At 32.4% G+C, this 13,963-nt stretch overlaps 1 protein-coding gene across 1 annotated transcript; it reads left to right on the top strand.

The window, feature by feature from the left end:
* The first annotated feature begins 207 nt into the window (after nt 1–207).
* Nucleotides 208–9,207, top strand: LOC107991526 (pyridoxal kinase-like). The gene is made up of 5 exons (XM_051085315.1): nt 208–279; nt 329–422; nt 575–679; nt 943–1,026; nt 8,895–9,207. Exons 1-5 carry the CDS (start codon nt 208–210, stop codon nt 8,936–8,938), a joined length of 399 nt encoding a protein of 132 aa, XP_050941272.1. The 3' UTR covers nt 8,939–9,207.
* The last annotated feature ends 4,756 nt before the right edge of the window (nt 9,208–13,963 follow it).

Here is a 13,963-nt window from a genome sequence, read left to right as displayed (position 1 = left end):
TACTACGGTTCCGGTTATTTTGGTAGAATTTCATTTCAAACTCCATATTCACTTTGTTTTTGTTGCTTTCATTAGGCTTCTGTAGGAGTTTCCTTCAGTTCTGTTGCAATTTGTATTGTTAGATACTTAGACTTGGTGTTTTTGTTATAAGATTGTGTTTGAATTGTGGGAGGTTTGACTTTATATTTACTATCTTGATAATTTCTGATGTTACTTTTGTGCTTTGTGTATTTCTGTGGACTGTTTGTTCTTATATTGTTCTTGATTGGCTTTATTTCCGTACTATTAGTTTTACTTCAATGGATTGTTCTATTGTCTGCTGCCGTAGGGATACGTTGGGAATAAATCAGCTGTTCTCCCTCTCCAACTATTGGGCTATGATTTAGATCCAATAAATTCCGTGCAGTTCTCAAACCACGCAGGCAAGATGATTCTATTTGTTCATTCAAATAGTCTTAGAACTCTAAGGCTTAATTATATACGGTGCGGTGCCTTATGTCATTATGCATAGGTTCTGGTTTGATTTTGTTGTGTTACTGAAATTGGATTATGATTCCTTTTGAACATAAAACAGGGTATCCGACATTTAAGGGCCAAGTTTTGAATGGAGGACAACTATGGGACTTAATTGAAGGCCTTGAAGAAAATGAATTGTTGTACTACCCTCATTTGTTAACAGGTACTTTAGTTTTTTAAGTGACTTTTGGTGTGGAGTATAATTTGGTGACTTTACAATATGAGGCTTTTACCTATGAATTGCATGTTGCTACATAATAGCGGGCAGAAAAGAATAAATGTCTTCTAGAAAAGGAGAACTATGCTAAAGTATTGCCAGCATTACGTATAAAGCTCCTGCAGTAATTTGCATACTGTAAAATTGGCTATTCTTATTTTTCAGCTAATGTGAGATTTTTTGTAATATGGTACCTATGGATTTTGCAGGATATATTGGTTCTATTTCTTTCCTCAACACAGTGTTGGAAGTTGTCGATAAGCTTCGCTTGGTGAACCCTAAGCTAACATATGGTCAGAAAATTTAAAGTTTATACATATATAGTTCACTACTTCAATGATGACTCTTTGTTCTTGTTGAGATTTGTTGAACTATCTTCTGCAAGAGGGCAGAGGGCCTCTACTTCTTTTCTACACTTGCTAAAGAAAAGAATCAAATCAGTTACAACTAATTTTGTTAGAACAGGAAGTTATATTCAACAAAATAACAAATCAAAGTCTGGTAGCCTTAAGAAGAAAACTTACAGAATAAATACAAGGAGTTGTAGTATGAAAATAAGTTCATTTTTGTTTTGAATCTATTTTTAAGAAAGAATGTTGAATAAAATGATTTTTACCTTTGAAGAGTGGATGTAGGCTATGTGCTGAACCACTATAAACATCATCTTGTTCACTTTTCTCATCTCTTCACCTTCCATCAAGAAACCTCCTTTTGAAACCTTATTTTCTTTCTTCCTTTCTCTCTCGGTGAAACATGCAAAAGAAAGAAAAGAAATACAATGAAAGAAAAAGAAATTTGACAGCTTGCAAATGAGTTTAAAGGAGAGAGAAAACTAAAGGGTAAAAATATAATTTTCTCACTTTTACACTTGCCTCTCAAGATTCCTTTTACAAAGAAAGAGAAATTTTCTTTTCCAAGAACTGGTATCATAGCTATAAGAAGGAAAGAAAGAAAATGACTACTATGAAGTTTGAAATTAAAAAATTTGATGGGAATGGAGACTTTACCTTGTGGACAAAAAGAATTACTATAATCTTGGGTTCACAAAAGGCCTTGAAAGCTTTAGAAGACCCTAAAGAACTCCCTGCAACCTTGACCAAATTAGAAAGAGAAATATTGGAAGAGGTAGCTTACGGTACACTTGTTATGAATATTACTGATAATGTTCTAAGATAGGTAATTGAAGAAACCACTGCTTTTGCTACTTGGGAGAAATTGAAGTCACTGTATGAAAAGAAAGATCTACTAAATAAGATGTTCATAAGAGAGAAGTTATTTTCATTTAAAATAAACCAGAACAAAAATCTTGATGAAAATTTAGATGAGTTCAAGAAACTTACCAATGCTCTTAATCAAATTGGGGAGAAATTGGGAGCAGAAATTGAAGCTGCTATTCTCATTAATTCGATCCATGACACGTACAAAGAAGTGAAGACAACCCTGAAGTATGGTAGAGAGACAATCACAGTGAATTCAGTTATTACAGCACTTAAAAGTAAGGAACTGGAATTAAAGACAGAAAACAAGACTTCAAATGCAGCAGAGTCCCTATTCTCAAAGGGAAAAAATTCTTTTAGAAAAAACAGCAATAAAAATCAAAGATCAAGCAGAGATAAACCAGCACTGAAATGTTTCATATGTCACAAAGGACATTTTAAAAAAAATTGTCCTGACAGGGGAAAGAACTTCATAAGAGATGAAAACAGAAGATATAGACCTTATGGCAGAGAAGACTTCAATCGAAACAGAAATTATCAAAGAGAAGATCAAAGAAGAGGAAGAGAACATGGAAGTAATCACGGGCCTGTTGGTAATGAAGCTTTTGAATACATTTAATTAGGTGTTAGCAGCCACCAATAAGAAGGCCATGGAAATTGAAACTGAGGAGGAAGACTGGGTCTTAGACTCAGGATGTACCCTATCATATAACCTCTAAGAAAAATTGGTTTGTTGACTACAAATCACAAGAGGGAGACTCAGTTTACATGGGAAATAATCAAGACTGTGAGATTATTGGTATAGGCTCAGTGTTGTTGAAGTTATCTAACAACAGGGAGGTTCTCCTTAAAGGGGTAAGACATGTTCCAAAACTAAAGAGAAACCTTATCTCTTTAGGTATGCTTGATGACCTAGGTTGCTTCATTTATATTGAAAGAGGCTTCATGAAGGTGGAAAGACAAGGAAAAGTAATTCTTAATTCAAGAAAGGTGGAAGGCTTGTATACTGTGAAAAATGTGATCAAACCCAAGTATGCTCTAATTTCAGAAACTGAGAAAGGAAATAAATTAGAACTATGGCATCGAAGACTTTCACATATCAGTGAAAAAGGGCTTACTGAACTACAAAAACAAGGGCTGATTCAAGCTAGAGGAGTAAAAAACCTTGGCTTTTGTGAAGACTGCATCTTTAGCAAGTCTAAGAGGCTGAAATTCTCTAAAGGAGAACATCACTCAAAAGTCACCTTAGACTATGTACATGGTGATCTTTGTGGACCAGCTAGAACTAATTCTTGGGGAGGATCAAGGTACTTTTTATCTCTTATAGATGATTTTTCAAGAAAAGTATGGACTTATCCTCTAAAATCTAAAGATCAAGCTTTTGAATGCTTTAAAAATTGGAAAGTTAAAGTAGAAAATCAAATTGAAAGGAAAATTAAATACTTAAGAACTGATAATGGCCTAGAATTTCTTAGTAATAATTTTAACTTTCTTTGTAATGAGTTTGATATATCAAGGCACAGAACAGTTGCTTACACCCCTCAACAGAATGGAGTTGCCGAGATGATGAATAGAACATTGATGGAAAGAGTGAGATGTATGATTTCAGAGGCAAGAATCTCATAAAATTTTTGGGCTGAAGCTTTAGCTACTGCCACCTAGAAGCCCATGTGTTTCTATAGACATGAAGACTCCTGAAAAAAGATGGACTGAAGCTACCCTTAAGCTCTCTAATCTAAAACCTTTTGGGTGTACAACATATGTCTACATCAAACAAAGCAAGATTAAACCAAGAGCTCTTAAATATATGTTTATTGGCTACCCTGATGGTGTCAAAGGCTACAAGCTCTAGGATTTCTCTAAAGAAAGAGGCCTAATAAGCAGAGATGTTATTTTCAAGGAGAATGAAATCTATATGGATTCTATCAAAGTAATACCTTCTGCTGAACATAATTTGAATGAACCTTCTACCAGCCACCAAGTAGAGATTCATTCAAATTTGAAAGACTCAAACCCTAGCAGCAGTGATCAACTTCCAACAAAAGCTTTTCCTAGCTTTCATCCTCAAGAAGAAGAGGAAGAAGAAAATGCAGAAGACTTGACAAATTATAGTTTAACAAGAGATAGAGGGAGAAAAACCATTAGGCCTCCTTCTAGATTTGCAAGAGCAGATTGCATAGCTAACTCCTCTATAGAGACTATAGAAGATGAGCCTTACAGTTATAAAGATGCTCTATGCAGTAGACACAACAATCAGTGGAAAGAAGCCATGAATGATGAACTTAATTCACTCTACAAGAATGATACTTGGGAACTAGTAGAAACGCCACATGGAAAAAGTATCATTCCTTGTAAATGGGTCTTCAAAAAGAAGATGATTGGTTATTTGAATGACAAAGTAAAATTTAAGGCAAGACTAGTAGCTAAAGGCTTCGAGCAAAAGGAGGGTGTAGACTATAATGAGATTTTTTCCCCTGTTGTGAAGCACACTTCTATAAGAATCCTACTGACTATTGTAGCATGTGAAAATCTTGAGCTGGAATAGATAGATGTTACTACTGCTTTCCTACGTGGAAGCTTAGAGGAAGAAATCTTAATGGAGCAGCCTAAGGGTTTTGAAGTAAAAGGCAAAATGGAGTTGGTGTGTAAACTAAATACGTCTTTATATGGCCTAAAACAGTCTCCAAGATGTTGGTACAAACGTTTTGATGACTATATCAGCCTGATAGAATTTATTAGAAGTTTATATGACTCATGTGTCTACTAATAAAAGCTCACTAAAGGTGATTACATCTATCTTTTACTCTATGTTGATGATATGTTACTAGCAGGGAGAGACCCAATCAAGTTAAAAGAAATCAAAGCTCAACTCAGTGTTGAATTTGATATGAAGGACCTAGGGGCAGCTAAGAAAATCCTAGGAATTGAAATCTTGAGAGATAGAAATAACAATGAGTTAAATCAAAGCTCAACTCACTGTTGAATTTAATATGAAGGACCTAGGGGCAGCTAAGAAAATCCTAGGAATTGAAATCTTGAGAGATAGAAATAACAATGAGTTATCTCTAACTCAGAAGACCTACACTAACAAGGTACTTTGTAGATTCAACTTGGCCAACTCAAAGGTAGTTTCTACACCTTTAGCACAACACATTAAAATATCAGCAAGAGATTCACCTAAAGATCCAACTGACAGACAAGCAATGAGCTATGTACCGTACTCTAATGCTACAGGTAGCCTAATGTATCTAATGGTCTGTACTAGGCCAGATCTAGCTCACAGTTCAAGTCTTGTCAGTCGGTATATGGGAAACTCAGGCAAGATTCATTGGGAGGCAACTAAATGGGTTTTTCGGTATCTAGTTGGAACTGAAAATAGGGGGTTGCTTTATAAATCTCCTAATGATTCTAAACTACGAGTAAGAGGCTTTATGGATACTGATTTTGCTGGAGATCCGGATAAAAGAAGATCATTAACTGGCGTTGCCTTCACTTTGGGAGAAAATCTTATCAGTTGAAAATCAAATTTACAATCAGTAGTTGCCTTATCAACTACTGAAGCATAATTTATAGTTGTTTCTGAAGCTGTGAAGAAAGCTATGTGGCTAAGGAGAATAGTCTCAGAACTAGGCTACAAACAAAAAGCTATAGAGCTAATGTGTGACAACCAGAGTGCAATTCACCTCACAAAGAATCAGCAATACCATGATAGAACTAAACATATAGCTGTGAAATTACACTTTGTTCGGGATATCATTGAAAAGGGAGTGGTGAAAATCCTAAAAGTTAAAACTGAAGAGAATGCTGCTGATTTCCTAACAAAAGCCCTACCGAAATCTAAGTTTGAACAATGTTTAAATCTACTCAATGTGGTGGATTTAAATAAAGTTGAGTAAATACCTTGCTTTAAGCATAATACAGTTCAAGAGGGATATTTGTTGAGATTTGTTGAACTATCTGTTGGGTTTTATGTTCTAAAACTCGTAGATAGTAAATATAATCAATTGATCGTTATTAATAAAGTGTCTTATTATTATAATTTCAATAAGTGTTATTGATTATATTATTAGTTTTGTCTTAATAACCTAAATCCAATAAACTAACATCCTAAGTTGTTTGATGAGTCTTGAACAGTATGTAGAGATATACAGGGATCGATGTTCAAAATCAGCTTAAAGGGTTTATAGTATAGGGTTAAGGTTGGGTACCTTATCCTGTTAACACTATGGATACGGCTCACTTTGTATTTGACAAACACATTGATCCAATGTGTTCATGTATGCGACATGCGAGTGAAGGTATCCTATGTAATAAGTTTGCATAAGACTGGACCACGAAATAGTAATCACTAGATGTAACTCTGTTAACTAGTTGGATTTCTATTTCATTAGAATGACCTGGGTGACTTAGTCTTAATCCTGAGTGTATTACGAACTCCTGTTTACAAGGGATCGTCCTTTGATTTGTACGGGTGAGAGTGGCCAGATTGCCGACTCAATATGCTTATCATTTTGGGGACAAGACCGAGTGAGGAGCTGGGAACATAATCACACAAGATGGAATTCACTCATTCCCACCTTTAGGGTAAGTAGATAAGTGTTCCCTTAAATAGTGTCTCAGAGACTTGAACAAAGGGTCCTACCCTCTCTATGGCACGAGAGGGGTTTTCTGTATAGTGGTTGGACCATAAACAGGTTGTTCATTAGAGGAGCACTGGTATTTAAGGACTAGAAGTAATCTAGGAGTAAAACGATAATTTGACCCAGCTGGTGTTACGAACACTTGTGAAGGACTAACTTACTGGTATTGGTGTATATCCGTGGACACAGAAATATATCTACGTGAGAAGAGTTCAGCTGTGAGTCTTTAGTGGAGTGTACACACAGTTAACGAATATTGATTAATGTGGTTAATGAATTTAGCCAATTAATCTCATATCATTGTAGCTTTTGATTTGTAGGTCCATTAGGTCCCCTTCCTAACTCATAAAGAGTAATGAGATTTATTTATATTGGTTGTAATTTGAAATGTTCAAATTTACTTTGGGAATTAATATAATGTATATTGATACTCATAATATAAAGTTTATATTTTAATTAGACTTTATTATATAAATTTAATTTTGGATATGATTCAAAATTAAATTACGAGAGAATAAAATATTTGAATGAGTTCAAATATTAGTTTAATGTGAATTAGATTCATATTAAAACTATAGGTTAAAATTTAATGTGTATGCGATACATATTAAAACTATAGGTTATGAGAGAAATTTATATTTAAATATGATTCAAATTTTGGATTAAATTAAATATAAGATATTTAATTTAGAAAGTAATTAATTGGAGAATTAATTAATAGTTTAGTTTAATTTGGTTTAATTAAATTAAAACTATAGGTTATGCGAGAGATATTCATTTAAATATGATTTAAATGAAATATTAATTAAATATGATTTAATTAATTTAATATTTATTAATTTAATATTTATTTATTAAATTAATAAGGAACGTGAGTGGTTTTTCCACGTTCCCATTTATTCTCTCTAACTTCCCTCTTCTTCAAACAAAGAAGAAGGAATTCTTTGCGTAACAAAAACACAGAAGGTCATCGCATTCTCTCAACTTTTTCTCTCTAAAAAAATTTCCTCAATCCAATTTTGGTTCCCACAAACCATCTCAATTAGAGAATAGGAAGGTTTCCAAGTGGTGGTGCCCCAAGTTGGTGTTTGGTATATTCAGAGTCGTCAACGAGACTAAGTTCTTCTTCTTTGTATTTTCTTCACAGCATGTTTAACCATAAAAAAATAGTTTTGTAATTTTTTGCCAATGTATTAGTATTTTTAAGGTTCCAATTAAAATTGGGTCTCTGTAATTCTTCCGCTGGAAAGAGTTTTCATCCCTTCACTATCTCCTGCAAGAGGGCTTCAACTTCTTTTCTACACTTGTTGAAGAAAAGAATCAAATCAATTACAACTAATTTTGTTAGAACAAGAAGTGATATTCAACAAAATAACAAATCAAAGTCTTGTAGCCTTAAGAAGAAAACTTATAGAATAAATACAAGGAGTTGTAGTATGAAAATAAGTTCATTTTTTTGTTTTGAATCTATTTTAAGAAAGAATGTTGAATTAAAGGATTTTTACCTTTGAAGAGTGGATGTAGGCTATGTGCTGAACCACTATAAACATCATCTTGTTCACTTTTCTCATCTCTTCACCTTCCATCAAGAAACCCCCTTTTGAAACCCTATTTTCTTTCTTCCTTTCTCTCTCGGTGAAACATGCAAAAGAAAGAAAATAAATACAATCAAAGGAAAAGAAATTTGAGAGCTTGCAAAGGAGTTTAAAGGAAAGAGAAAACTAAAGGGTAAAAATGTAATTTTCTCACTTTTACACTTGCCTCAAGATTACTTTTACAAAGAAAGAGAAATTTTCTTTTACAAGAGTTATTTTAACCATAAGGTACTTAGATTGTACTTTATATTAGAGTTCTTGTTCTTACTTCTAAGATACTATCATAGCATGGTATCATAGCACCGCCTGTTTTCATCTAATGACAACAAATGTTCCCCATCTGATCTTTTGTGAAAGCATATTTCTCTTTTCTATTTTCAAGTTTTAACATGAGGCTTCTGAGTTTGCTTAAATTTTTTATTAATGGTTGAATTGTGTAATATATCCACTTCCTTTCTGCTTCTGCTTCAAAAATCTTCATAGTGCTTTAAAATAATCCTTCTTAGAATTACTTAGGAAAAACACTCAAGTTTCGTGGATAGACAGATGAATAGGTATTGGGCATAGGAGTTTGGGAAAATTTACCTCTTTAAAATGGCTATCTTACTTAGAAGCAGTAGTACATACTTTTATATATTTAGCCACATAACAAAAACAATTCTTGAGGAATATGTACTATAGTAATATACTGTATTCTTTTTTGACATAGTCCAAAAGGTTATAGTTGAGCATTATGGGTTAGGAACACTTTGAAGAAGTGAAATTTGATTATGCATTTGCCATCACTCATTTATCACTAGAAGACTGCAGGAATTGGTTTGTCCGCTGAACATGGTCCCTTATCAATTTTCTGCAAATGTCCTAGATATATTTCAATTTAAAGCGCTTATTGATTGGTGATCTTGATGCCCATCAACTATCCATGTTTGATGAAATGGTAATATATGGTTTTGCTTCTTTAAGGGAGAAATAACTTCATGTCGGGTTTTTGAATTTTGTTCGATTTTTGTTCTTAGTGTTAACCACAGCTTTTTAGGTCTTTTCTTCACTAGGTTAACTTTAATTTTCTTAGATCACATTGAGATAATCTCTCAGAATGTAATTTCTCGAGTATTTTTAGCTTGTATTTGAATCTTATATGATTGGTTGAATATGATTTGTAATTTTATTTGAAGACTTTGCTGCGTATGTTTCTTTGGATTATCATTGTGTATTTTATTTCAAATGTTATTGAAGTATTTGTTTCTTTACTGTATTTTGTGAACTAATTTGTTCTTGGGTTCTTAATTTTGTTCTCATCATTGGAAAGTCTCTGCAGTTTGTTGCATTTACAGCAGCTCCTTTCTTTGTCATCATTGGGATTTAGTTCATTGTTTTTGGATTGAGTTTGTTTCTTGTGATTCTACCAATTAGTTCAACTAGAACATAAATGATTAATGGATTTTGCTTTGTGGGATATGAGAGATTGAGTAAATGAATGAGGTTATGAGTGTCATTATTTGGATGGACACAAACTAGAACTCTAAGCTCTAAGTTTTAAGGCAAGTTCATGATCATACAAGATAGAATTATATAGGAGCTGGGAACATAATCACACAAAATGGAGTTCACTCATTCTCGACTTTAAGGTAAGTAAATAAGTGTTCCCTTAAATGGTGTCTCCAAGACTTGAACAAAAGGCCCTACCTTCTCTATGACACGAGAGAGATTTTTGTTTAGTGATTAGACCATAAACACGTTGTTCTTTAGATAAGCACTGATATTTAAGGACTAGAAGTAACTTAAGGGTAAAATGGTAATTTGATCCAACTGGTGTTACGAACACTTGTGAAGGACTAACTTATTGGTATTGGTCTATATTTGTGGACACATAAATATATCTACAGTGAGAAGAGTTCAGTTGTAGCCTTTAGTGGAGTGTAGACATAGTTAACGAATATTGATTACCATGGTTAATGAGTTTAGCCAATTAATCTCATATCATTGTAGCTTCTAATCTGTAGGTTTATCAGGTTTCCTTCCTAGCTCGTAAAGGGTAATGAGATTTAATTGTATTACTTGTAATTTGAAATGTTCAAATTTACTTTGAGAATTAATATAATGTATAGTGATACATTATAATATAAAGTTTATATTTTAATTAAACTTTATTATATGAATTTAATTTTGGATATGTTTGAAAATTAATTTAGGAGAGAATAAAATATTCGAATAAGTTCAAGTATTAATTTAATGTGAATTATATTCATATAAAAATTATAGGTTAAAATTTAATATGTATATGATATACATTAAAATTAGGAAAATTTTCATACATATAACAAATCACTAAAATATTTATGATCCGTTCAACAAAACCCATGAAGTTAACCATTTTTTAAATATTCCAGGTTTGCTTTTCCGTCTTTCTTCTTCTCTTAACTGCAATTCCTTTAACCAAATGTAAATGATCGTGTACCAAATTAGATTTAGTTGTTTAGATTTGGCTATCCAAATCTAAACGATTGTGTACTAAACAATAGTCAAATCTAAACGATTGTGTACCAAATATATTACGCATGTTGTTGATAGCGTGATTAACGGGGCATTTTGGTATTTTCCATTGTGGGCTTGTGGACTTTTTCCGTTTTCAAAATTGTTTTATACCATGTAAATATTTTGTCGTCTTGTTATATTTTTAAAAGAAGTAGCATATTCAAAGTAGCAGACATCCTGTAACGACCAAACTCTTTATACTAAGTTGATGTCATTACCTTTAAGATAAATAACAATTTTGGCAATTTCTTAAAAAAGAGGAAAAATAAATTTTTATTAAAAATACCATGAAAACATGTTGCGCAGTTGGTTTTACAAATTTTAAAGATAGTAAAAATAAATAGATAAAAATGTTCAAGCTCAAAATACTAAAAACAAACAATGAAAAGCAGAAGCAAAACTAAGTTCCCATATGGCATATCACGAACCCTTCCTGGCTCTCGCCAACTTTCCAGATCCTCTATCTTTTCCTGCAACATTAAACATAGAAAAGAGTGAGTATATAACTATACCTAGTAAGGGACCCACTACTAGTTCCGCTAGGTAATCTGTTAACTTACTGTTAGAAACATAATAATAGTGTCGTGTGTTCAATGTAGCACACCTGGGCGAGTGAGACCGTACGAACACCACTTATCGTGTGAGTAACCCATATGAACACCCTCTATCATGCGAGTGGTCGTAGGTACACATTCCATAAACGTGTTTGTAATATGTAGATACACCCCTTAATTGCGAGTGGTCTCGTCGGAACACCCCTTATTGTGCGAATGACCCTGTATACACAATAAAACTGTCCCTTAATCATGGATGTGATTCGTAGGTACACCCCTAAATCATGTGAGTGATTTCGTAGGAACACCCTTTATTATACGAGTGACCCTATAGATAGAATCACAATACAGGTGGGTAAAAAACTCAACAGACAAAGTTAACAGACACACCATAGTCCAAAAGCATGTAACATCATCATAAACATCATAAACATGACATGAGTATTAATCATAACTCCTTAAGCATGTGATTAATATATCATGTATCATAAACATTATAAACATATCGGTCATCATCACCAACATAATATCAGTCATCTACATCAATACATTATGCATCTTAGCTACATCAATGCATATTGAAAAATACATGCAAGCTCTTAATTTTATATTCGAATATCCAATAGCAGAATCTCTTACCTTGAGATTAACTAAAATAATATTTCCTTTGCTGACAGTCAATTCCCAATTAAAACAGATCCTACACAGTAAGAGAAAATCAATAACTTAAATAATAAAACTTACCAATGACTTACATATAAAATTTCCCAATTTAACTTAAAGTTGAAACCAATTTAACCTTAATTAGGAAAAAAAACCAAGATTAAATTTTCAAAATTTAACCAATTGAACCTTTAAAGAAACCCCAATTAGATCCAAAATTAAATTAACAATGTTTGTAAACAAATTACTAATTTAGTTACCTTAACTTACCCAAATGGAGGTTGAAAATTTCTGGAAAAATTCATCACTTAAATCTTCAAGCTTTGACAAAGGGACCAATCATAACTAAAACCGGTGAGACTGTAGCGGCAGAGGTTATCTTAGTGAAGAAGATAAAAAAAAACTTTTTCTTTTTCCTTTTCTTTTCAATCTAAGCATTCTAATGCTATTTATAAACCCAAATAATAATAATAATAATAATAATAATAATATTTATTATTATTATTTCCTTTTCCTTTTAGGATATATATATAATAGAGGTCTTTTAAAAAATATAACAAAGCGGCAAAATATCTACACTGTCTAGAACAATGCTGAAAACGAAAAAAGCCCACAGGCCCACGATGGAAAATACAAAAAATGTCTCGTCAACCACACTGTCAATAACGTGCGTAATATATTTGGTACATGATCGTTTAGATTTGATAATTATTTGGTACATAATCGTTTAGATTTGGTCATTTAGATTTGGATAGCCAAATCTAAGCGACCTTATTTTCCAATTCTATCGTTCAATTTGGTTACACGATCGTTTAGATTTAGGTAACCAAATCTAAACGGTTTTTTTTTTAAAAAAAAATTTGGTACACGATCTTTTAGATTTGGCCAAATGATTTTTTTCAAGATTCTTTGGTACACGATCGTTTAGATTTAGGCTAAACGATTTTTCTTAAATTCTTTTGGTACACGATTGTTTAGATTTGGCTATCCTAATCTAAACAATTTTTTTTTAAGATTCTTTATACACGATCCTTTAGATTTGACTATTTTTTGTACACGATCATTTAGATTTTGGTCTAAATCTAAACGGCATTTTTTTCAAGTCTACACGATCTTGAATAAGCAAATTGCAGTTTGGATAAAAAAAGAAAAAAGAAAGACGATGGAAAGAAATCGTAGCGAAGAGGAGAAGAAAGACGGAAGGACAAACCTGAAATATTTAAAAAATGACTAACTTCATGGGCTTTGTTACACGAGCCATAAATAAATTCCTTAAATACACAAAATCTTAGGAATTTATAACCATTAATAATAATAATAATAATAATAATACTTCTTTATTATTATATTATTAGGGGTCTTTTCAAAAATATAAAAAAGTGGCAAAATATTTACATTCTATAGAATAATTTCGAAAACGAAAAATGTCTAGAGGTTCACTGTGTAAAATACCGAAAATGCCCCGTCAACTACCGACGCGTAATATATTTGCAATCGTTTAGATTTGGCTATTGTTGTACACGATTGTTTAGATTTGGCTATTTTTTGGTATACAATCGTCTAGATATGGCTATAATTTATTTCTTCAATTTTGTCGTTTAATTTTGTTACACGATCGTTTGATTTGATTACGTTTAAATTTGGTTACACGATCATTTAGATTTGATATTTTTGATTGTTTAGATTTGGGAACCCAAATGTAAACGATTTTTTTTAAAACTTGGTACATGATCGTTTAGATTTGGTTAAACAATTTTTTAAAATTCTTTTCCTACACGATTGTTTATTTTTTTTATACGATCGTTTAGCTAGATTTTTCTATACGATCGTTTAAATTTGGCTAAACGATTATTTTAATTCTTTTGGTACACGATCGTTTAGATTTGTCTACCGATGATTTATTTTTTTACACGATAGTTTACGTTTGGCTACTCCAATCAAAACTTGGTACATGATCGTTTAGATTTGGCAAAACGATTTTTTTAAATTCTTTTGCTACACAATCGTTTATGTTTTTATACGATCG

This window comes from Cucumis melo, chromosome 5 (assembly GCF_025177605.1).
Source record: "Cucumis melo cultivar AY chromosome 5, USDA_Cmelo_AY_1.0, whole genome shotgun sequence".
Lineage (NCBI taxonomy): Eukaryota > Viridiplantae > Streptophyta > Magnoliopsida > Cucurbitales > Cucurbitaceae > Cucumis > Cucumis melo.
Note: the sequence above shows the minus strand (reverse complement) of the source record. Positions and strands in the feature narration are given on the sequence as shown.